The sequence below is a fragment of the Mus caroli genome, chromosome 2, assembly GCF_900094665.2.
Source record: "Mus caroli chromosome 2, CAROLI_EIJ_v1.1, whole genome shotgun sequence".
NCBI classification, from domain to species: domain Eukaryota; kingdom Metazoa; phylum Chordata; class Mammalia; order Rodentia; family Muridae; genus Mus; species Mus caroli.
The window spans coordinates 23,175,294-23,198,908 of record NC_034571.1 but is presented as its reverse complement, the minus strand read 5'-3'; the positions used below and the strand labels follow the sequence as shown (position 1 = coordinate 23,198,908).

The 23,615-nt window shown below is 51.0% G+C and overlaps 1 protein-coding gene across 2 annotated transcripts in view; it reads left to right on the top strand.

Moving 5' to 3' along the window:
* Vav2 (vav guanine nucleotide exchange factor 2) overlaps nucleotides 1–23,615 on the top strand; it is a 164,433-nt gene that overhangs the window by 85,504 nt on the left and 55,314 nt on the right. For both annotated transcript variants that reach the window (XM_029469945.1, XM_021183383.2), the window contains exons 3-4: nucleotides 4,629–4,687; nucleotides 22,520–22,588. In XM_029469945.1, the coding sequence (XP_029325805.1) occupies nucleotides 4,629–4,687; nucleotides 22,520–22,588 (128 nt within the window). The remainder of the gene's footprint in view (nucleotides 1–4,628; nucleotides 4,688–22,519; nucleotides 22,589–23,615) is intronic.

Sequence of the window (23,615 nt, the reverse complement as noted above, 5' to 3'; positions counted from 1 at the left end):
ACCTGGCCTTCCTCCCAGAAATAAGTCTCAGACTCAAAATATATTTACAAATACCTGGGCCATATAGCTAGGCGCTACTCTGACTAGATCATAACTAACGATCTAGTTTTAACTTCTTCTGCCATGTGGCTGCTTACCTATGCTCAGGCACCAGGCATCCATCTCCTCACATCTTCCCAAGTTAATCTCCTGCCTAACTCTATCCCAGAATTCTTTCTCCTCAGATGTCCCACCTCCTGTTTCCTACCTAAGCCATAGGCTCTTTAATAAACAGGTGGTGCTTCTGTACAATACAGAAGATATTCTCTCTACAGTGAGCTGCCATGTGGGTTCTGGTCCTCTGGAAGAGCAGCAGTGCTTGTAACTGCCAAGCTGCATCCTCAGCCTAGACTTATACGCCCAGTCCTGTCCGCTCCACGTTTGGAATACTCTCACGGGCAGTGTGTACCAAGCACGTTCTGCCCCAGTGGTCCCTCCTGCAGTCTTTCCCGAGGGGCTTGGAATCCCTGGCTGTGAATGCACTCGACTCTTTTTCCCTGGACTCCTCGGGTTATATAATTAAGATGTTGCCAGATTTTTCAGCACCTGGAAAGTGCTTCAGGGACACTTCTGGGCCTAGATCACTTCACGAACAAGGGAGAAATGCAGTCATTTTTTAGAGAAAAGCCCAAGTGTTAAAGCCCCTTTGGAACCAGGATCCGGGTCAGGCTCCCCCACTGACTGCCCTGATCCATCCTCTGCATCTCTCCAGCTGTTCGAGCAACTGTCTGGAATGTTTCACACTAACTCTTGTTAGTGTTGACCTCTGGGGAAGGTACTGGGAGGTGACATCTACCTTTCTAACATGTTTTCAGCTATGCCCTTACAGACACAGCCAGTGTTCAGGCCCTCATAGCACCCAGGATCCTCATAGGCATTTGCTATGAGTTTTGTGAGTAGAAAATGGGGATCTGGCTTCAGGGTCAGGGCACTGCAGTACTCGCTGGGGTTAGTACACCCCATTTCTGCTGCATCTGTTCTGTCAGGCCGAGTTGCTGTGACATAAGCCCTCTGGCAGGACCCTGCAACCTGCCAGGACCAGTATGTGCACACAGAGGAGAGGGACAGGGGCCTGCTTCCTATGGCTGGAGTAGGGACAGTTCTGTCATTTCTGGGCAAAAGGGTAATTCTGTCCTCAGAGTCAGTTGCCTGCAGCCTGCCTGTCACTTAAGCCTGGGCAGGATTATAAACCTGAAACTTGAAGTCTGGTTGCTGATGCTTAAGTTGCTCAGAGCTCACAGGACAGATGTTGCTGTTGCTTGGCAGTTAGGAAAATCAGGCTTGCTGAGGCCTCCTCTGCAAGTAGCTCTCCCACGAGGTCTGCCTCTAGACCCCTTCTTTCCTCAGATCCTTCCTGGTCATTCTGCCTTGCTGTCCAGCTGGAATGTACTGATCTCCTTTGTGTATTCTTTTGGGACCCCTGTCTCTGCAAGGCACCCAGAGGTGGACCATATGGACATGCGCTCTCTGGCCCTTTCTCTGGCTTTGACCCAGTGTGTAGTGTGACCAGTGTTGATTATTCTCTAAAGAAGGGTGCACATTTCAGCCACATAGGACCTTGACAGTAAATGTAAATTCCTGAACCCTAAACATTGTGGAGCAGGGTGGGGTGGGATGGAGTCAGGTCGGCCTTCTGTCATGTATATGGGTTGGCAGGCTGCTAGAGTTTGGGCATTTGGAGTTAGAGCACCTGCGGGTGGGGTGGAGCCAAGATTTACATCCATGCCCCCGACTTTGACTGGGTCACCCATCCTCTAGGTTGCTCAATGCACTCCTTCCTTCAGGGCTCACTAGTGCTGGTGTGTGAGACCCTGGTGGATTGAGGATGTCAGCATTAGGGAGCTGGTGCTGGCGGCACAGTTGTTTTTGCAATTCTCCTAGGGCTTGACCGCTCCTTCCTGATCCCTGTACTCCCCCAGCACATACCACTAGCTCGGCTGGGGTTTGACAAAGCTGGGGAGGTGAAAGCACAGAGGATGGAGCTGGGTGTCTGAGGAGAGAGAGGCAGAGCGGGGCTGCCTCCGTTTATTATCAGGGATGCAGCTGGGAGGCGGAAATGAAAGTTGGGAAAATGTCATCATTTGACATTTCCGTGTTCAGAAGTCCCCAGGGGCCCTGGCAGGGAGGCTTTTGATGGTCAGCCGAGAGTGTTAGCCCTGGGGATACCTGGCTGTTTAGTCTCAGAGTGAGAGGCCACATCCAGAAGTACCGTGGGGGCTGGGGGCACTGACTTGCTTTTTTTCTCCTGCAAGAGCTGGTTCCACTCTTACCTTCACCAGGCTTCAACGAAGCCCCGATCTACCCCATAGTTCTCTCGGGGTCCTGTGTATGTATGTGTCTGAAGGCCCTGCTTGGAGTCACTAGAGTCAGTCTCCTCCCTGCACAGGCGCCAGACGGAAGGCACATAGCACGTTAGGATGGAGGGAAGGGCATCCCAGTCATGCTACACCATTGAAGGGGCTGCCTGCTGTAGCTCCGGAGCTAAGTCCTCTACACACTGCTAAGCTTTCGTCTTGTAGCAAGGTATATGTGCCCAGGATCAGGTTTAAGCCAACTGCAGGATTGATACCATCCCCTAGAACCACAGACAGATACACAGACAAGGAAGACCTACATCTACCTGTTGGCAGTCCTAGTCTCCACCTGTGGGAATGAGGCCTTGGCTGTGTGTCTGGCTTGGCGAACAGGTTGTGGCTTCTGTGCTGTGACAAGTGATGGCTGATGCCATCTTTGGACTCTAAGTTTCTGTGCCTGTGTTGGTTCATAATATCAGTAGATTAGCGATTAACAATGTCTGACTCAGGAGGCATAGGAGAAGGGCAGCTACTATAAACTGGCCAAACCATTCAAGGCATACATTTCTAGCATTCTGTTGAGTACCTATAAGGACATAATATTACCTTAATTTTTATTTCCCCCAAATAGTTAGAGCCCTTAAAAGCCAAAAATAACAACAAAAGCCATTTTGGGTGTTATTTGTGAAAGGCCCCTTGTAGAGCGTGCTTCTGGGAGCCACGACTGGGCCAGCTGCATATCAAGCCCTTTGAGACTTGTCTGAGCAAAGACAGAGGACCCCAGTTATCCCCACCATAACTTCCCTGAGTCTTAGCCCCTGAAATATAGACACCGACAGGAGACCCAGACACACACTCAGCTGTGGACTGAATCCACCACCCATTGGCATAGAAAAAGCCTCCGCTGTGGTGTTTTCCCTTTGAAAATTGCTACTGAGTACAAACTAGCCTAAGGGAACTCCAATGGGTGCATTTCTGCCCAAGGGCTTTGGGTAAATGAGAGCGTCTCTTTTCCTTACCAAGTATGCACGGTGAAATGGTAAGGCCTGGATTGTATGGCATGTGGCGCCCTCGGAGCTCGGTTTCCCAGGACAGCCAGGCTCTGGCTTGCCCTAGTGTCTATAGAGCGAGCAGTGGCTTACAAGACAGTTTTCCTGTGTTTTTTCCCCCACCCCAGGTGCATGTGTGCACACAGATGTGCATGCAAAGCTCGCACATGCAGGCATATGAGCGAGTATGCACAATATACACAGCTATGCTCACGTGCACCCATAGGATGCATGAACCTTCTGACACGAGTGTGTCACTCTGGTTTCAGCTTATGCATGGTGTTGTCGGGCATGCTTTGAATCTGCTTATCCCGTTGATTAATTGCAATTGTATGTTACATTCTATGTTCTAGGGCCAGCCATCTCCTCCTTCCCTCCCTTAGTTTCTTCATATTGACCTATGAACCTCCCTGCCCCCTGCCTGCTTTCTGTGCGTCATTATGAAGTTTTGTGGGATAACTCAGGTTGGGGGAGGGGACCCTCTCTGTCTGGAAGCTCCTGGTTTATTAGGGCTGGACCAGGTTGTTGAGGCTGAGGAATGCCCACTGCTGCTTGCCCTGTGTTTCCAAGCGTGTGTTTTGAGGAACCTGTGAGCCTGGGGAGACATTACAAAGGTCCATGCGGCTCTGTACCTGGGACTCCTTAGCCTTTGGCATCCTGGCTGGGAGCTGGTGTCTGCTGAGATGTTTGTCTTGGAGCTGGAGCTTGCAGCAAGCAGTACTTGTGGATGTTTGTGTCTTTGTGGCACCGGAGCTATGGTGTGACTCTCTGGGCCTCCATTTCTCTGTCTCTGAGATGGGCTAGTACTTACTATGGACACAGGGTGCTGTTAGTCATATAGACCCTTCTGGAATAGTAGCACTGGATGAGCCCTTTGTTGGCAGGATCTCAGTTAAGACAGAACCCACAGCAGCCCTGTTGAAACATTTTTTTTCCTCCTGCTAAAGATAACAGTTTTGGGGGGTGGCTCATAAGCAGGCTAGGGGGTTGTAGGGAGAAGCACAGCCTCATAAGTGGAAATCCATTCCTCCTGGAGGCAACCCACCATGAGCACAGCAGCCCTCCGCAAGCGTTAATGTGGCCGAATAATGGATTTCACGCAGTAAACACTGCTCAGGTGCTGAGCCTGAAAAGCTCTGTCGGACTTGCTTAGTTAACAGTTTCCGTGCTTTGCAGACCCCTTGCTGTGGTTTGTGAGGACTTCCTGATCATCATCTCTTACAGAACTCTCTCTTGTCTCCCCTAGGTCATCTCTGCAGTGTCCCGTCTGTCCCTGCACAGCATCGCACAGAGCAAAGGGATCAGGTGAGCTCCCGAGTGACAGCGACAGGTCACAGAGACGCCCCTGCCTATGGGCCTGAACCAGGAGCTTTCACACAGCACTCTGGCTGTGTATGGGCAGCAGCCAGGGTTGTGTGGGAGAGTGTTCACGCTGGGGAAATCTTGCAAGCATGTTATGATGGCTGCAAAATTGCTTTCGATTTAGGTAATAAGATCAGCAAATTAATCCTAGCATAGATCATTGCGTGCTTGAATGCACCTCTCTGAGCTCTGGACCAGGGTCCTGGGTTGAGTGCTGGAGCTGGTGTGAGTTCACAGGGCTGGATGGTGCACTTCCCTGCCCATAGGCCTTAGGGCGCCCATAGGGCCTCCAGAGGACGCAGCACACATAGATTGCCTCACTCTGATCTGCATGGACAGGATGGCCCAGCCACTAATGCTCCTGTGGCCTGTGATCTCTCTCCAGTTCATGAGTGGCATGCAACAGAGAGGGTCGGGTGGCCCAGGTGAGACCTCGTCATTGAAGAATTTGACCTCTGATATACAGGTCAGGAAACTCACCTGGGGTTTCCTCTTAGCTGGGTGTTGGGTACACAGAGCTGTTGTTCATTTCAGCCATGTCGGAGGGCATTCCTAGGCTACAGGCCAGTGGCAAGGGTGACAGAAAGAGTCTCTCTCTATTTTAAAAAGATTTATTTATTATATGTAAGTACACTGTAGCTGTCTTCAGGCACTCCAGAAGAGAGCGTCAGATCTCATTACGGATGGTTGTGAGCCACCACATAGTTGCTGGGATTTGAACTCAGGACCTTCGAAAGAGCAGTCAGTGCTCTTAACCGCTGAGCCACCTCTGCAGCCCCTGAAAGAGTCTCTGCTGACAGTTGAGCATGTGGGTCACACATCCTGAGGCTGCTAGCCTCTGAGTGTTGCCTTGGTGTATCTGCTTTGTCTGCAGAGCAGCATGCTGGGTCCCTTGGTGGTAGCTGCTGGCTCACTTACGGAGGGAGAGTGATGGGCAGGTGCCATGTCAGTATATTCATTTTCTTAAGGGACTTAAGTTTTTTTTAATCAAAGCCCTTTTCATTTTGTTAGCCAGAAGGCAGGCTGTTTTAAAATATTTTCAAACAAAACATGAAACAGAAAAGGATGTTTGCAACACTTGTAGGGTTATAAGGACCAATGGCTAAGAGCTGATGTGATGGTATACATTCCACCTGAAGCTGAAGTATGTTTAACAGTTAAGGCTAGCCTGGGCTACATCAAGGCTAGCCTGGGCTACAATGTAAGCCTGCTATCAAAAACATCAACAACTAAAACAAACTTTAAGCAAAAACCAGAGAGTATGTTCTGTCCCCACAGCACACTGGCTTGGCAGAGCAGCACACACCTGTTAAGCTCCCCGTTCCACCCAGTGAGCTACCACTGTTGTACTTAAAAAGTTCCCTCTAAAGATGTCCAGTTAAAACAGGGTCATTTCTGGACACAAAGGTTTGGGCCTTTTGTTTTGGAAACTAATCAGTTGTGAGTTCTTTGCCACCACGCTGGCCTGTCACTGCCGGTCCTCATCACAGCTGAGCATCCGACCTGGTGTGTGACACAGTCTGTAGCGTGCATTCCCAAACAAAAGTGAAGTTCTCTCAGCAGATTCCTGCCAACATACTTGCCCTGCACAGAATCCTAAGTGTGTTCTCTTCCTCTTCTCATTATAGCGTCCCCAAACTGGAGGGAGGCCAGCTGCTCTGGCCTGCTGTCAGCCACGTGTGATTTGGTGACAGTCTGGGGAGTGTGTGTGTGTGTGTGTGTGCGCGTGTGCGCCTGGGTGTGATCCAGCTACCATTCCCTACCCTTTGCAACTGAGATGCCTTACAGACAGTGTGGGTGGCTTTCTCCTGGACCTTTGCACTTGACCATGAGATGCTGGTAGTGGCTTACAGAGTAGCTAAGACTCAGCTCAGGGGGTAAAAGCACTTGCCGACAAGCTTGAGGACCAGAGTTCAATCCCAGGACCCAGGTGTGGGAGGAGAGAACCCCTGCAAGGTGTCCTCTGATCTCCCAGTGTACCCACCCCTCCCCCCCCATACTTTTTTCATGGGGGAGGATCCTCTTGAATGATGGAGGGTGGTGCTTTCACCAACCCTAGCCCTCCCGTGGCCTCCCCGTCAACATTGCATCCTCACAGCTAGACTCTAGTTTGCCTTCTAGTGCCTCTTGCCTCTCCTTGGTCTGAACAATGCTGGATCATTCTCGAGAAAATGGTGTCTGTGCCCTGCCCCTGTGTAAGCCCAGGTGCCAGGACCCTGCTGAGCGGGCTGAGTCTGACTGCTCTCTCTTCTTCCTTGTGGGTTGAGATTGTTATGGAGACCTGGATTTTCTGAGGACCCCTCAGCACTTCCCAAGATAACTGTCCATCCTCTCCTCTGAAGTAGCTTCCTGCTGGGTAGTAATTAGTAGGGGTTGTTTAGCCAAACACTTTCCTGTTTGAAATCTCACACCAATCCCACTGCCCCAGGACTCCCCTGGATTCCTAATGACTGGATGGAAGCCTAGCATGCTGTTTAAAAAGAATCCCTTTCAAAACTCTTGTCCTTTCTATAATAAGCTGATTTTCTGTAAAAAGCTTCAATTATATTTCTCATAGGCAATGAATTAGAGACTTAATCTGAGTCTCATCCCACCTAGTAGGGGAATCGGACACAGGGGTAGAGGAGGAAGAAGGGTAAAGTGTCCCAGGAGTGTGGACTTGGAGAAGGCTCTGTCCTGGCCAGAACTTACGGGAAACCTAGGGGATGTCTGAAAGAGGTCAGAATGGCTAGGAGGAAGGACATGTTTAAGGGTAAAACTGTCTGTGGGTCAAGGCCAAGGGTGGACATGTGGGGAAGGGATGCCCCACATTCTAGGTGACTTGTTAGGTGATGTGCCCAGTGCTTGTGTCTTAACCCCTTGGGGTTGCTTTGCTCTGTGGGGTTCAAAGCCCCTGGTACACAGTGATACCCACAGGCTACGGCCCATGAAGCCTGAATGGTGCCCCCAACCCAAGATGCACCATCCTCCCAATCTTTGGGCACATCAGAGGGATCCTGGGAGGCTAGGTTCAGAGGAGATACATACAGAGATTGTGAATGATGCAGTCTGGCCTAAAATACAATCTGAGCAGCCAGCAAGGCGAGGAAGCCTCCTGACAGGACACAAGCATGCTCTTGGGTGACCTGTTTTTGATTGTGGTCTCCTGAGCCATAAAGTGGTAAACTTGTGTTCTTTTTTGCCCCCCTCTCCAATTTGGGGTGACTTGTGGTTGCAGCTAGGACTCAGAAAAGGCCACCCCTGTGGCAGATCCTCAGGGCTCTTGGGGTGAACTGACTTCTCCCTTAGAAGATTGCTCCTTGGAGCAGAGCCATCCCAGACCAACCCCACCACACTGCCACTTCTAAATGTTGAGGTAAAACTCACTGTACTGGCTGGTTTTGTGTCAACTTGACACAGCTGGAGTTATCACAGAGAAAGGAGCTTCAGTTGGGGAAATGCCTCCACGAGATCCAGCTGTAAGGCATTTTCTCAATTAGTGATCAAGTGGGGAGGGCTCCTTGTGAGTGGTACCATCTCTGGGCTGGTAGTCTTGGTTCTATAAGAGAGCAGGTTGAGCAAGCCAGAGGAAGCAAGCCAGTAAAGAACATCCCTCCATGGCCTCTGCATCAGCTCCTGCTTTCTGACCTGCTTGAGTTCCAGTCCTGACATCCTTGGTGATGAACAGCAGTATGGAAGTGTAAGCTGAATAAACCCTTTCCTCCCCAACTTGCTTCTTGGTCATGATGTTTGTGCAGGAATAGAAACCCCGACTAAGACACTCACACAACATAAAATGACTTTTTTCTTCTTCTTCGCAGACTCAGGGTCTTATGCACATAGCATAGGCTGGCCTTGAACTCACTATTCTAGCTGAAGATGACTTAGAATTCCTGATGTCATGCCTCTGCCTTTCTGATGCTGGGATTACAGGTGTGTGCTATCTCACCTGAGTAATATGATCATTTAAAGGGGCAATTTGGCAGCACAGCACTGTGCAACTATAGACTTGCGCTAGTTCCAAATGATTTTAATTCCCTGGAAGGCAGCTTTTGTCTAGGAGTCAGGCATCCACAGTCTCTGTGGAGCCTGTTTTCATGGTTCCTCAGGTGGTGGGCAAGGTCAGAGTACCCCCAATCTTTTTTTTTTTAAGCTTTATTTTATGTGTATGGTTGTTTTACTGCATGTATGTATATGTGCCATTTATGTGCCTGAGGAGGAGTTATGGATGATTGTGAGCCTCCATGTGAGTGCTGGGTGCCCAACCTGGGTTTTCTTCAAGAACAATACATGCTCTTAACTGCTGAGCCATCTCTCCAGTTCCACGCTCTTAAAAACTCAAAAACAAATTAAAAAACACCCCAAACCCAAAACACTTGTATTCGTTTTTATGTGTGAGTGTCTGCTGTCTGTGTACCATATGTGTGCAGTGCCCGTGGAGGCCAGAAGAGAGTGTCACATCTCCTGGAACTGGAGTTACAGTGAGCTACCCAGTATAGGTGCTAGGAACCAAATCCAGGCCCTTTGCAAGAAAGACAGTGCTTTTAACTGCCCAGTTCTCTCTAGCCTGCTTCTTCCTCCTTAAGCCTCCCATCCAAACAGACCATGGTCTACTGGGTCCTTTGTCACTGGATAGGTTTCTTGGCTGTTTCTGCTTCCCAACTGTTAGAACAGGGCGCCACCATTGGCACTGTCTGATGGGTAGGCCAGGCATAGGTCATGGCTGGAATCAGGCTGTGGTTTGGGTGGAAGAAACAGAATGTTCCTGGTACTAGGGGCTGTAACAGCAGTTCTTCAATATGCAGCAGATTCTCAGCATATCAGACAGACACACCCGAATCTAAATCTAAGAACAACAGAACATTTGGAATGAAAACGAAGGCTTGGTGAGTCACTGGCTGCTTTAGAGAACCAGATCTTTGATCTTTTGGGGGTGGTGGGAGCTCCTGGGCCACAGGGCCTCTGAGATGTGGTCCCCACAGGGAGAGCTAGTCCCCTCCACAGGTCCAGGTTGTAGGTAGAAGGTCCTGTGGATGTCAGCTGGCTTCTTGCTGCTGTTTCCTCCCCATCTGCCCCAGCAAGGTTGCCTTTAACCTCCAGTAGCTGGGAGGTCTCCCATCAGGGTCCACACCTTCACCGGGCACCTCAAATGAGGAAGGACACCCCCAGGTGATGAGGACTGTGTCTTGACCTTGTTTTGGGAAATTTGAATCATCTCATTAGAAACAAAAATGAATCCTCTCAGTACACAAAGGAACACAGACAAAGGGCAAGTATCTTGGCAAGGAAATTAATTTTTCAAAGGGGTTTGCTTGAACACAAACTGGGGTAGCAACACGCTGAGGCCAACAAGGCATAGGTTTTGACCATGTCATATCCTATTGGAGGGTGCTTGACCTCTCAGTCCAATGCTATCAGTCGATTTGATCAGCTAATCTGCTCAGAGTGGGAAGAGAAGGTCCAGGAAATAAAAATCCTTGCCAGGCTGATGACCTTTGGTGTAAAAACAGAAACAAAAAAACAGGGTAACTGCTGTAGAATGGAACAAACAAACAGCCCCATTTTTAAACATCTGAAAGCTGCGGGGTGCCCCTGGAGTAAGACCTTCTTCAGAGGGCTGGGTGGGCTTTGCGGACCTTGTATCACATGCTCTGCAGAGCACTGTCTGCTGGGTAGGGCCACCATCCATCAGTGTCTCAGCGTGACTCCAAGTGTCTCTGCTCTGTGATCCTAGTCTTTAACCTGACCCTTTCTCCTGAGCTGGTCCAGCTAGCTCCTGCGGTTCCCCCTTCCCTCTTGAAATGTCCCTGCTTTCTTGTTGGCTTGGATCCAGTGGGTGACACCTCATTTCCCAGCTGGTGCTGCCTGACTAATTCCAGGTAATTGGACTGTCTGAGAGAGGAGCGTTTGGATGGGAAGTGGCAATTTCCATCAGCTGCTCGTCTTGCCAGCAAGATGGTTTTAATTGTCCCACCTGGTGATATCAAGCGTCCTGACCACCTGGCCCTGGTGAACCTGCTGTCAGGGTTGAACTGAACCGAGTGGCCAGCTTAATTGAAGGAGAGTCTTTCCTCTCTGCAGGAGGCAGCACAGTGGATTTCCCACGGGTGATTAGGATGATGATCCCTTTACCCGGGAGGGAGACAGAAGGGCCATCTCTAATTGCTGTGTGTCAAGTTCGGGGTCCAGGACACATGGAACCCCTCTCTGATTGAGTCAGCAACCTGCTCCATCATTGATCAGTAACAATGGGGCAAAAGCTTAGTGGGAAACAACGTGCGGGAGCCTCAGGCCTGCCTGGCCAGCTTGCATTTCTTCCTGAGGTCTTTCCTGTATTGTCCTGGCCCTTGCTTTGGTCTGCAAGGTCATATGCAGCTAACCGTGGGCAGCAGAGGGGTTGGGGTAGGCAGGAGATGGAGCAAGCATGTGTCTCACCACTGTGAACTCTCAGGTAGGCCGGGATCTGCTCATCCTGGCATCTCTGAGAGTCCATCTGTATGTACAGAAGGGCAGAAGGCTTCTGGTTCTGATAGAGGAGGAGGAATGGCATTTCTCGTGGTAAAAGCAGCATTTGGGGAAAGGTACTTGGTGGTCCTGATTGGGCAGTTGCTTGAGTTGAGGCAGAAGAGAAAAGAAGGGAAAGGAAGAGTCCAAGGCAACAAGTCTACATGCTTTGGCTTCTTTGGTTTAGGATCCTGGAGTGGTTGTGGTCACCAGGGCTGGTGACAGCTGTCCCTGGTGTAGAGGTGCCTCAGTATGGTGAAGGGCACAGAGAATATGGCTTGAGAACATGTCTACTCAGATGGCTCTCATCTTGATGTGGATGTCCCCAGACCTAAAGAGCTGCTGTAGTCAGGCAGGACTCAGAATAAGGAAAAGGAATAACTTAGGGTGGTGTCAACTGAGACTGGCAGGACAGGCTGTCCTCACCCTTGAGGGATGACTTTCTGTCTAGCAAAGCATGTCACACCTGGCACGAGGCAAGGCCGTGCATCTAGTTTCTCTGCTGTGGGTGGGGACAGCTTTGCACCAACCTCTGTCTGCTCTGACCAAGAATCTTAGTGAGCCATACTCAGGAAGGATGAAGGCCATGGAGTAGAGGGAAGGCCTTGCGTGAGGAGCCACAGAGCAGTGTCATCTGCTGCCCTGAAGTGATGGCCTATTTCACTGGAGAGTAGAATGGAACCCCATCCACCCTCATGAGGATCCATTTTTATTATTCAGAACCCATGCCACCCTCACCTGGATGCCTGAGTGGCTGAGGGTTAGAGTTATGCTTATACCCCTGCTAGCAGAGGCCTTGGCAGCCATCTTTAAGTGGGGAGGGATTTCATAAGAAGTAGGCTGTCCCCCTGATCGGTAGGTAGCTGACAGAGAAGCTGTGGATTGTACTGGTGTCTTGTCTGCATCTCACTGAAGTTGGTCAAGGCTGGTATTTGTAGGCCTGACTGCACTGCCCAGTCTCTGGTAGTCATCCCACTCTGACAGTCACTATAGTGATAGCTGGCTGGGCAGAATTTCCCTGAGGGCTGCTGGCTTTTCTCTGGGATTCTGTGTACTTCATAGTCTGTTTTCTAGGTTGTTGCTAACCATCTTAGCTGAGCCTAGGGACAGAAAGTGATTGATTAGTGATGTCTGCCATGCTCTGAGGGGACAGGCCTTAGTTTATCTGATCACATCAGAATCCCAAGGGACAGGTCCTTTGGCCTAGGCAGCTTGCCAAAGCCAAGGCCACTGGGCTGACCCTTCATTTCCCAGCAGCAAGTTGGCAGGATGTTGGGGGATGGAGGAGAGCCTCCAGCTGCTGTGTCACTCCATTCCCCTTGGCAGCTCAGAGAGGGGAGGGGTCTTGCCTGAGGTCACATGGGGACTTGGTGGTACAGAACTCCTTACAGTATCCCACCCCCAGGTCCCCTAAGCAGGTCCTGTCCATATGGCCAGCTTTGCTGTGATTGTGAAGGAAGCTAGCTGTGTAGACAGTTGTGGGGACTGTAGCAGATTCAAGATCTGTGGATTCATTCTGACTCTGGCAGGCACTGATATGAACTGGGCAAAGCTGCTCCACTCATGTGGAGTGCCTACAGCTCTGTGTCTTGGCTCATGTGATTCATGGGGTCGTTCTAGAAACCAGAGCATGAGAAAGGAACAGGCCCCACCAGGACAAGGGTCATGGCAGGAAGGCTGTGGAGAGGCGGAAGGGAACACGCTCTTTTTCAAAAGCTGCTGCATGCTTCATGACCAGGGTGGCCATAAAGCTTGGGGCAGTCTGAGGCTGGGAGAGGCCCCGTTGGGGCTTGCTTGCAGAATCTAGCTGAAGCCAAGAGTCTGGACCCTAAGGTCAATGACCCTAGGCAGACCCAGACCTCTATCTTTGTTTCTTCCCGTGGGTGGGACTCATTGTCTCTGGTCCCTGAACTGTCACATAGCAGAATTGTCATGTCTACTGAGAGCCTAACATTGCTCAACTCACAGCAGACTTCCCAGGCCTGGGCTAGGAGCCCTTGAGGGGAGCCTTCTGGTCCTCAGCAGAGCTTTGATGGTTCAAGCTTAGTCCTGGGTAGGGACCATGCCACAGTGTTGATTGGCTCCTGGGGCCTGAGCTTGGAGGCTGGGAAAGTGCAGTTGGCCAAGCTCTGGGGACCCCTGAGGCCTGTATGGGAGGGCCTGGTCCCTGGAGGATTCGTCCTAAGTGTTTATTCAGGCCGGCTGCCCGTGGGGTGTTGCCCAGGTGGGAAGTGTGTAGCATGGAGTTCTGTGCTGGTTAGTCTTAACTGTGAACTTGGTACAAACTACGATCGCCTGGGAAGAATGAGTCTATTGAGGTCCTGTCTGCATCAGATTGGTTTGTGAAAATGTCTGTGGGGAATCATCTTGATTGCTAATTGATGTAGGAAGATGCACCCCTCCATGTGCGGAACCATTCCCTGGACCCTAAAGCATTTAAGAGTGAAGAAAGCTAGCTGGGCATAGACAGCAAACAAGCCTTGTTTCCCTCTGTTCTTGATTATGGCTATGATGCTGCTTGTGTGCCCGCCACGACTTTCCGTTATCAGCCTGATCAACTCCCCCCACCCCCCACCCAACTTGCTTTGACTGGTATGTAGGAGGGGGCCAGGGTGCAGGAATGCCCCGTGTATCTATCTATCCGCTGGCCTCTTCCTACCAAACCTCTGCCTGCTGGAGGCTCTGAATCCAGGGTACGAGAAGCTGAGAAGCAACATTCCTGAGTTATCAGTAGAGGCTCCTCCCTAGGCTTCCCCAGACAGGGTGGGGCACAGCAGAGCCCTAACTGTTTCTGTGGGGCTCTAGATGCAGGCCACAAGGGCCCTGTGGGAGTCGGGGGTCAGTCGGAGTCTGACCCCAGGAGGCTCTGAGTCAGCTGCACCCTACTTCCCTTTTCCTCACCCCCGTTGGGCCTTGGGAGAGACCAGAGATCACTGTCAGGGCTGTGGCAGTGGCTTTGCCTTATTGTTCCCACTTCCCAAGTCTCATTAAAGTGGCAGAACCCTCTTATATGTCCAGTCTGGCTTCCATTGTGGTCCTAGCCCAACCCTATGGTAACTGAACTCCTGTATCACCAGACTCTGCCCCCACTTGGCAGAGTCCTTATGTTCCCTCGGCCCAGGAGGCCACTGGGATTATTCTACTTAGAGCAGGATCCAGGTGCCCTCACCATCACCTCCCTTGCTATTTGTGTGGTATGTAGGAGGTATGTGCCTGGTTTGTCCCCATTGATCAGATGAGGTCACTGAGGCTGGAAACTTAGACCCTAACTCTTATAATTCTGATTCCAACCTGGACCTCTGAAGTGAGAGCATGCCTTCTGCTGCAGCCACTCAGACTTTCCCAGGCCAAAGCTGTTCTCTTCCCCGCTCTCTGTTGGTGGTATGACACTGGCCTGCTCCTTTGACAGGAGAACTAGCAGGGGTGTGGTGTGCAGCAAGGCACACTACTCACCCCACTGTCTGGACTGGGCGGGATGTCGGCTGAGGAGACCAATCACGAACGTCTGTAGGCATGTTTTGACAGTTGGTGCTGTTTAGTAGGAGAGCTGTTTTTAATAAGACAGACACCAGAGTTTCAAGGCCTTCCCGCCAATTAGGATGTGGCTACCCAGGTGCCTGTTTGAATAATTAAGCAGTTCTCATCCCCAGGCTTTTGGCGTGCCTTTCAACTCCGCACGGCTGCCTTCTCCCTGGCTAAGTGGTGCCAAAGGGACCTGTGGTTCAGTCATGCCCCTGTATGCCTGTCTCTGGGCTTTGTCACCAGTGCTGGCCTCTGCGCTCACCTAGCTCACTCCCTCATGTCTGAGGAGGGCAGAGTTGACCCTGAGGGCGGTTAGTGCCTTAGTGCCAGTCTCTTCTTCCTTCCTGTGATCTGAGGAAGTCTCAGGGTCCAATGTGGAGGCCTGGCCAAGGCCTGCAAGTAGTGTTGTCTACGTGTGGAACTAGGGGACCAGTCTGTACCCATTCCAGCACTGGAAGTGTCACCCCCGCACGGGGGCGGGGGTGGGGGTGGGGGTGGGGAGTTGTTGTCTCTCCTTACAGGATAGATAGATACATCTCGGCACATGTGAGCTCTCTGGCTGTCTCACTTGCAGGACTCAGGGCCCACGTCTCACCTGTTCCCACCTATTGCACAGCCAGGCCATGAAGGATCAGACCACCCAATTGGTGAGGTCACACACAGGGATTTGGTGAGATGTATAGAGTCTCAAGTTCCCACCTATTGCACAGCCAGGCCATGAAGGATCAGACCACCCAATTGGTGAGGTCACACACAGGGATTTGGTGAGATGTATAGAGTCTCAAGATCTGCACATGTTCTCCCTGAACCAGTACTAGAAAAAGGAAGCTAGATGCTGTTGTCTCAATCCAGGTCACATCCACCTGAAATGGCTACAGAGCCTGCAGAACGTATTTTGGGTCCCACATTTTTGAGATGATGTGATGAACCAAGTTGTACCAAAGCCAGATGCGCTAATCTGAGTACCTTCTCAGATGCAGCTCTAGTACCTTCTGGGGCCACATTTGTTTCAAGGCTACATTTTTCTTCAAGTCTGTCATGGGAAGAAACAGCAGGGTGCAGGAGCACCTACAGGTCAAGGCCTCTGTGGACTTGCGAGGGGACCTGGGTGGTCCTGCAGGCTGCTCAAGGAGAAGGCTCTCAGTAACTGGAGCTGGTGCTTACAGGGGCTCTATGGGAGCAAGGCCTGAGGCCTGAGACCCAGCAGAGTGGGCTTGTAGGGAAGGGACCTACACCACTACATATACATATACATATACATATACATATACATATACATATACATATACATATACATATACATATACATATACATATACATAGGGGTGATGTGATACCTGGATGAGAGCCTTTCCTGGTTTGTTTCGATGTAAACATTCGTGCTGCCCACCTTTTGCAGTGCGGCTCAGATGAGCCAGGAAACTAAGATCTCTTACTTTCAGGGGCCTAGCTCTTGGCTCCTTCCTTCAGATCTCACCATCCCCCTGGAATGAACCAGGTGGAGGCAGTGGCTTGTTGTTCAAGGTTGTTTGAGATACCAGTTTGGAAAGCTTGCCTATCTTACAGCGGTGAGAGAGGTTGCCTTATTCTGGGGTGGAGGAATTCTTGGCTAGGGAAGGTCCTATCCACTAGAATCAACCACAGTTATATTCCCAGGTTGTGGAAGGAGGGCAGCTGATCCTGGGGTCTTTTCTCTGGCTACTTTAACAACCAAGCTGCAGATACAGACTGTATGTCTGCACTTGGTGGAGATCACTGTTCAGAGATGGGCATAGAAGTCCTAGTGCCAAAATCACAAAGCCCCAGGTGCTCCTGGGTCTGTGACAACTGGCCAGTGGCCAGCTTGAGTAAATGTCCTTGGAGGTAGAGTGGGGTAGGAGAGGAAGGAGGAGGGGCGGTTGGAGTTGTTGAAAGGGTTGGGCTTCATTTTAAGTTGGGCTCCCGTGCTCCTTTAGCTGTTCTCAAGTCTCAATCCTTTGGCCAGAGACACCTTTGTGCTGTCAGTTGTTTCCCCTGGGGTATCTGGATCCTTAGATAAAGCGTCTGGGGGGAGGGGGTGCAGAGGAGGGCCGAGCAGGAATTAGATGCTGCTCAGGAGGTCAGCCTGCCTCTGGGCCTGAGATGCTGGGGGTTTCTTGCCTGCTGTGGTTTTCTTCCTGTGGGGGGATCCGCCTAATCCCCATGCCGGTGCAGGGGAAACTTGGCTTCCCAGAAGTGGGTATGAGGAAGTGAGTGTTCAGGAATGTTCAGATATGGAAGGAGGACCTTACCCATGCTGGGGGAGCTGGCTTTCTGTGTGTGTGTGTGTGTGTGTGTGTCTAGGTCAGGATGTGTTTAGTGTAGCACACTTGTGGCTTCTTTTTTTGTTTGTTTAGATTTATTCTTTCTTTCTTTCTTTCTTTCTTTCTTTCTTTCTTTCTTTCTTTCTTTCTTTCTTTTTTTATTAATGTGGATGTATGCTGTCCATGTGTGTGCCTGGTGTCCTTGGAGGCCATAAGAGGGGTGGGGATCAGACCCGTTGAAACTGGAATTACACATGTCTAGCCATCTCTGAATCTAGTCACTTTCCTTTCTACTCTGCCTAGATAGCCTGTTCTGTCCCGTTCCGTCATCTATACACCCACCACCTGTCCACCCACCTATGTGCCCACCTTCCACCCATACATCTGTGCCATTGTGGTGCTAACCATTTTGCTCTCAGATATGGACCTGGGTAGAGAGGAAGTGAGTGGCCGGGTCTTCACACACAAGGTACGCTTTGCCCTGAGTAGAGGGATGCTGGGGTGTACGTGTGTGTAGGGCGGGTTGACTGCAGGCAGAGAGAAGAGCTGTGCAAAGGCTGAAGTAGAGCCAGTGTGGGGACTGCAGCAGAGGGGACAAGAAGAGGGTGGTGCTGACACAGTTCCCCCCACAGGCTGGTTCTAAACCTTACGTAGCCCTGGTGGCTTCCTCGCCTGCTTGTCCCACCCAGGCAAGTCACCTGTCTTTGTTTGGCTGTGGCAGAAATTAATTGGCTTTGTAGCTCTGTTCTCCAGGGCTTTGAGGCCCCAGCTAGTTAGGCTCCAATAAAATAGTAACAGTTTATGGGCAGTGGTCTAAGTCTCCTGCCTTTAGCAGGCCTGTGTTAGCTCCACTGAGTAGGGCAGGTGGCTGACATGACAAGAGGAGACAAACAGGCACTGAAAGAGACTCCAAAAAATTGTGGGAAGGAGTTTAGGGCAGACGTGTCTACAAGACTAAAAAAATAAATCAGGGGTTGAAACTTAGGATGTAGATGCCTAGCTCCGACTCTGCTTCCTGCTCCTCCCTCTCTTGCCTCCTCCTTCCTGATTGTAAATGTGGATATCAGATGTCAGTCTTGGGGGGGCTGGTCCTTGCCCTCCACGTGTTTGAGGCTAGGTCTCTGGTTCATCACTGCATACCTAGACTAGCGGGGCTGCAAGCTTCCCGTGGGATTACAGATGTGTACCACCACCCTCAACACACGTGAGACACACTTACGTGAAGACCCAGTTATTTATTCCCCTGCTGGCTTGGCAGTGTAGACTTCAGGGACAGGAGTGCTTGTCCTAGACACTCCCCAGGTTTAGCCCAGACCTTTCCCCACATACAATCTGGGTTAAGGGTTTGCCTGAGGTTGTGTCCTGTAGTACTTTATGTTGTAGAAATTATTTAATCTGAATCCTGGGGTGCCTTGGACCTTTTAGTTGCCGGATAAAAGACACATACAGCCGTTATATTTACAATAAGTCTTAAACAGCACAAGAGCTGGGCGGATACCTACTCTGTTATTAGAATCTACTTTCCTGAATTATTACTTACTATTTACTATGTTTTATCTGCGCTGCTTTTAACTCCGATTGGCCAGTCCTCAGGTCATGTTTATATGGCTCTAACCCATGGTGGCTTCTCCCTCTCCTGCACCTTTTTCTACCTCCAGTCCCAAGCCCAGGAAACCTCAACCCCACCTATGTCTCTTCTGCCCAGCTGTTGGCTGTTGGCATCTTTATTTACCAATCAAAAATAACTTGGGGGCAGGGTCACAGTTCTACCTGGAGACTCTCATCTCTGGGGCAGCCGGTCTTAGAGGCCCAATGTCAGCATCGGAGTACAAGCAGCTTCAGGCCAGCCTTCAACATGGGTGCACTGCTGCTCTGCTGTCTGCACCAGAAGTTGCATCCTAGCACTTCCTGCATGCCATTTTATACAGATCACACTCTGCAGGACTTAAAGGGGCTTTAAATTTTTCATCTATGTTACATATGAGGGGAACTTTTATCGTAAGTAAAGTTTGTAGTATTTGTCTGACTTTGGTCACTGTAACCATGTGCCCGAGAGAAACCACCGTGGGGAGGGAGGGGTGACTCACGGTTTTCAAAGTTTCAGCCCATGGTGGTGGAGAGGGCATGGTGGAGAAAGGAAGAGACAGAGGCACGGGGAGAGAGACACAGAGAGACTATGCCTGTGCTGCGGGCTCCCTTCCCTTTCTCCCACTAATACTCCATCTGTCCCCCCAGACTACACAACAGCACCACCCACATTTAGACACACCCCGTGTCTGCTTCCCTTTCTCCTAGGTGAGTAATAAATTCGGTCAAGTTAACACCCAGAAATAACCCTGACGATGTTTTCTTTCATATTAAAGAAGCAACATCATCCTTCCTGGATAGAGTATACTGATATGCCATATGCTATTCCACAAGCGTGTGCTCTCCCCATACATTTTGTATCAGTTAAAGATAAATAGCTTACCAGGCCCAGTGCTGCACACCTTTAGTCCTAGCACTTGGGAGGCAGAGACAGGAAGAGCCCTGTGTCCCCCCCCCCCCCATTTTAAAATGCAGACAGAGCGGCTTAGCCATCACAACAGTTAGCCTGAGTGCTGGTGACTGCTCTGATGGGGCAGGGGGTGGGGAGCTGTGGTGGAGGCTGGTGTAGAAGTGGCCCCCTTCACTGCTGAATCATCTGACACTGAAAATGTCAGCTGTCCCCAGGCAAGGAGGGGATCCCAGCCAGTGAGGGTATCCAAGGCCAGTCCCCAGCTGGGCCTTGTGTTTGTAGCTGATTCCTGCTGGAACATGCACCTGCAGCCGCGGGGAGATGCTTGACTTAATTAAAGGGGCATCTTTGTCTCCTCTGGAGATGAGTGGATTTGGCCTATGGCTTTTGAAGGCCCTGGCTGCCTTCTCTTGCCTTTGATCTGTGATGGGCTTGTCCTCCCACCATGGCCTTTTGGATTCTCCAGGGGAGTGGCCTATGCTTGACTTTCCGCAGGGAAGTCTGGGCCCTCCTCCCAGGATCTCCCCTGCTGTCTGCTGAGCCCCGGGCAGCAGGTGGAGAGTGGCATCTTTGTTTCTGCTACTTCTAGCAGAAAGGAAAAACACGTGGGCTGGCCTAATGTTAAATTGACGTAAAGCTGATTAATGAAAGAAACTATTTTATCATTTTTTTTCCCCTTTGAACAAAACCATTTTAGTTTTGGACACGTTCACAGTTATCTCAATAAGGGGCCAATGGTCAAAGCTTGGTTATCATCCTGGGCTTTAAGAAGTAAATGAGTTAGGTAGGTGGGTCTGGGAAGGGGAGGGAGAAGTGTCTGGAGACTAAAGCTACCGTCACTACCCCGATGGGGTCCTCAGGTGGCTAGAGTTGCCTCAGAGTGGCTCTCTCTTCAAAACAGCCTCTTTCCTCATCCATCCACATTCTCTGTCCAAACATGAGTTCCTTTGCAGAATGAAGGCTGCTGTTCCCATTGTGTAACTTCCCTCGGGGAACACGGACAAATGTCTGCTCATCCCAGGTGTGTGGCATGGGCACTTGCATGGCCCAAAGTCTCTGAAGCTCCACAGGCCTACTCCATGTGCCCATACTTTCTCAGTCTTTCCTAGCAGAAGAGGCACTCCCCAGGGGGGTCACTCCAGTCTTTGGTGCCCTGAGATGGGTCTTGGGGACACAGTTAGCAGAGATGCCAAGCATAATCCAATCATAGGCTAGTGAGATTTTCATGGGGGCAAATGGAATAAAACATCTCAAGTTGAGCTAAGTAAAGGATTCCCAGCCCGCTGTGCCTCATGGGGACCTGAAAAGCGTTCAGGAGCGTAGCTGCAGGAGATGGGGTGGGACGGGAGAGGGGGTGACACAGGATGAGCCCCTTCAGTTGAATTCCATACCTCACACTCTGAGCTGCACCCCAGTTCCCAGCTTTGGCTGCCAACACTGCTCTGTCCCCAGCAACTCCTCACTGGTATTGGTCTGCTTAGTTTACTGAAGGGATGTGGAGATGTAGTGTCCCATGGGCCTGAGGGAACCTGGGGGCATCAGGTGGGTGACAGTTCCTCTTCTCGGGCCTGAAGCTATAGCGGCTGCAGACCCAGAAGCAAGCAGACATGGTCTGCATCAGGAGGAGGACTGAGGTAGGGTGCTGGGAGGACAGTGGGAGGGATGTTGTGTTCCAGGATGGAGTAGCTGTTCCCTCTGGCGTGTGCTGGTCTGGAAGAGCAGGTGCTGGTGCCTAGATTGGGACAGGCTTTGTCTCTAGGAGGTGGGAGCCACTGTAGTCAGAAGCCCAGGAAAGATGAGACCAGACAATGTCTTGACCACAAGCTCTAGCTGCTTGGTGGAGTATAAACACACACACACACATACACACACTCCACACCCCACTCTGTGTGTGTGTGTGTGTGTGTGTATGTATGTATGTGTGTGTGTGTGTTGGGGGTCGGGCAGAGGACTATAAAAGTGCTGTCTACCTGGGAGAAAGACTTGAGAGGAGGAATCAGAGAGTTACCTAGCCATTCCAGGGCTTGGGTTTGGGGAAGAAAAGAGTCGGTATGAGTTCAGAAAAGAGGAGAGTACATGTGCCCACATTTCAGACAGAAACCACTGTGAGTGTGCCAGCTAAACTAGCCACCAGACTGTGGAGTGTGGGGAGGAGGAGGAGGGAGAGGAGGGAGAGAAGGAAAAAGAGGAGAGAGAGGAGGAAGAAGAGGAGGAGGAGGAGGCTGGGAACATCTACTGCATCTGACTGCGTGGCGCCTGTTGTCACTTTTCCTGAATGCAGTTTTGCTTGGTGGGGTACACCAAAGAGGAGCTGGCATGGTGGGGGTGGCTGTATACTGACAGGATCAAGGCCAGCTTAGGGGCTGATGAATACGGAAGCTGCGACTGTGAGGCCGTGAGGTGGTGACTTAGAGGCTGTGATGGTGGCATATGCTGTAGGGATCACAACTGTCCAGTGGTGCCCTTTGGGGTCACATCTCCATGCAGCTCCTGCTTCCAAGGTGCTAGGGACACCCTAGGACATCACACCCTTGTAGATGGGCAGCTCTTTACAACTTTCCCTATCCTTACTGGGTCCCAGGGGGTGACAGCTGTCGTCCTAATAGGCTTTGAAGAGCAGTAGGTACTGAGCTGCCATCTAGTCTAACCTGGGGACTGGCTACTTGTCTACTCTGTGGCTCACCATATCCGGGGAGGCCCACGTACGCTTAGAGCCCTCCAGAGCATGACTGCTGTGTAGTTACTGGCAGCGTGGTGAAGGGGGATAACAGTCCTTGGATCAGGCTCTTCATGTGCTTATTGGGTATTGAGGCTTGGAGACCTAGGTAAGGGCTGACTTACCCATGGCCCAGGGGCTGCTCTTCTGAGTCCACCAACCTATAGGGCTAATAGCCCAGCTGCTTATGCAGGCCTAGAGGAGATCGCAGGCAGGTCCCCATGGTGGCCAGGATGTGGAGATCTGCCGTCCTCATATTTGCCCTCTCTCTATAGGCCATTTCCGTCGGAGGAGACAGCTGAGAATGATGACGACGTCTACCGGAGCCTGGAAGAGCTGGCTGAGTAAGTAGAGGAAGGATGATGGGGTGGGCAGGGGGAGGAGCCCCGGGCTCAGCAGTGGGGAAAGCTTCACCCAAGGTAGAGCCAGCCTTGACTGGCCTTTCTGTGATGTCCCTGCCAGAACATCGCTGGGGTTTCTGCATGGCTGAGTTACAGGCATCCTGTCTACTAAGCACCCTCTGCCTTCCACAAGGCTGCCCAGCTGCCTAGTAATTGCCTTGGTGTCTGTTGGTCATGGTTGGTGGCCTTTCTCCTCGAATGTTTCCTCTGTGGAGCTTGTGGGAGTGGCAGGGGGCAGGCAGCCCAGGTGAGGTGTCCTTGTGTTCCTCTTCCCTGGCCTCTGGGTGCCACACTGGCTTTAAGCAGTGGGGCTTGTGACTCAGGCAGCCTTATAGCTTCCTGCTTAGACCATCTCTGGCAGGAGAGAGAGATGGTTCTTTATCTCTTAATGGCTCCATGTAGCTTAATTCCTCTCAAGAACATACAGGCCAAGCTGGGTCATTTCCCCACAGGGGTAATAGAGCCTTTGGCCTAACTCTTCAGCCTGCTGTGGTCAGATGAGTCAGATCACATGACTGGTGTGGGATTACTCAGCTCTTTGCCAGTGAAGGGAGGCAGCCCATCCTGAGCCTAACGGTAGGAAGGAGAGAGGGGCCAGACAGCCCATTCTGACAGGGAAGGAGCCAGGCTAGGAGGAGCTGGGCCTGCCCAGGACCTAGTTTGTTATTGTTAGGGCTTAACCTGTGTGTCTGCTTTTCTCCCAAGCCCAGCCTCCCTCCTTTGTGCCTCCCAATAGACTGCTGCTATCATCATCATCATCATCTTCTTCTTCTTCTTCTTCTTCTTCTTCTTCTTCTTCTTCTTCTTCTTCTTCTTCTTCTTCTTCTTCATCTCCTCCTCCTCCTCTCCTCCTCCTCCCCCTCCTCTTTTCCTCCTCCTCTCCTCCTCCTCCCCCCTCTTCTCCTTCTCCTTCTCTTCCTCCTCCTCCTCCTTCTCTCCTCCTCCTCTTCCTCCTCTTCTTCTTCTCCTC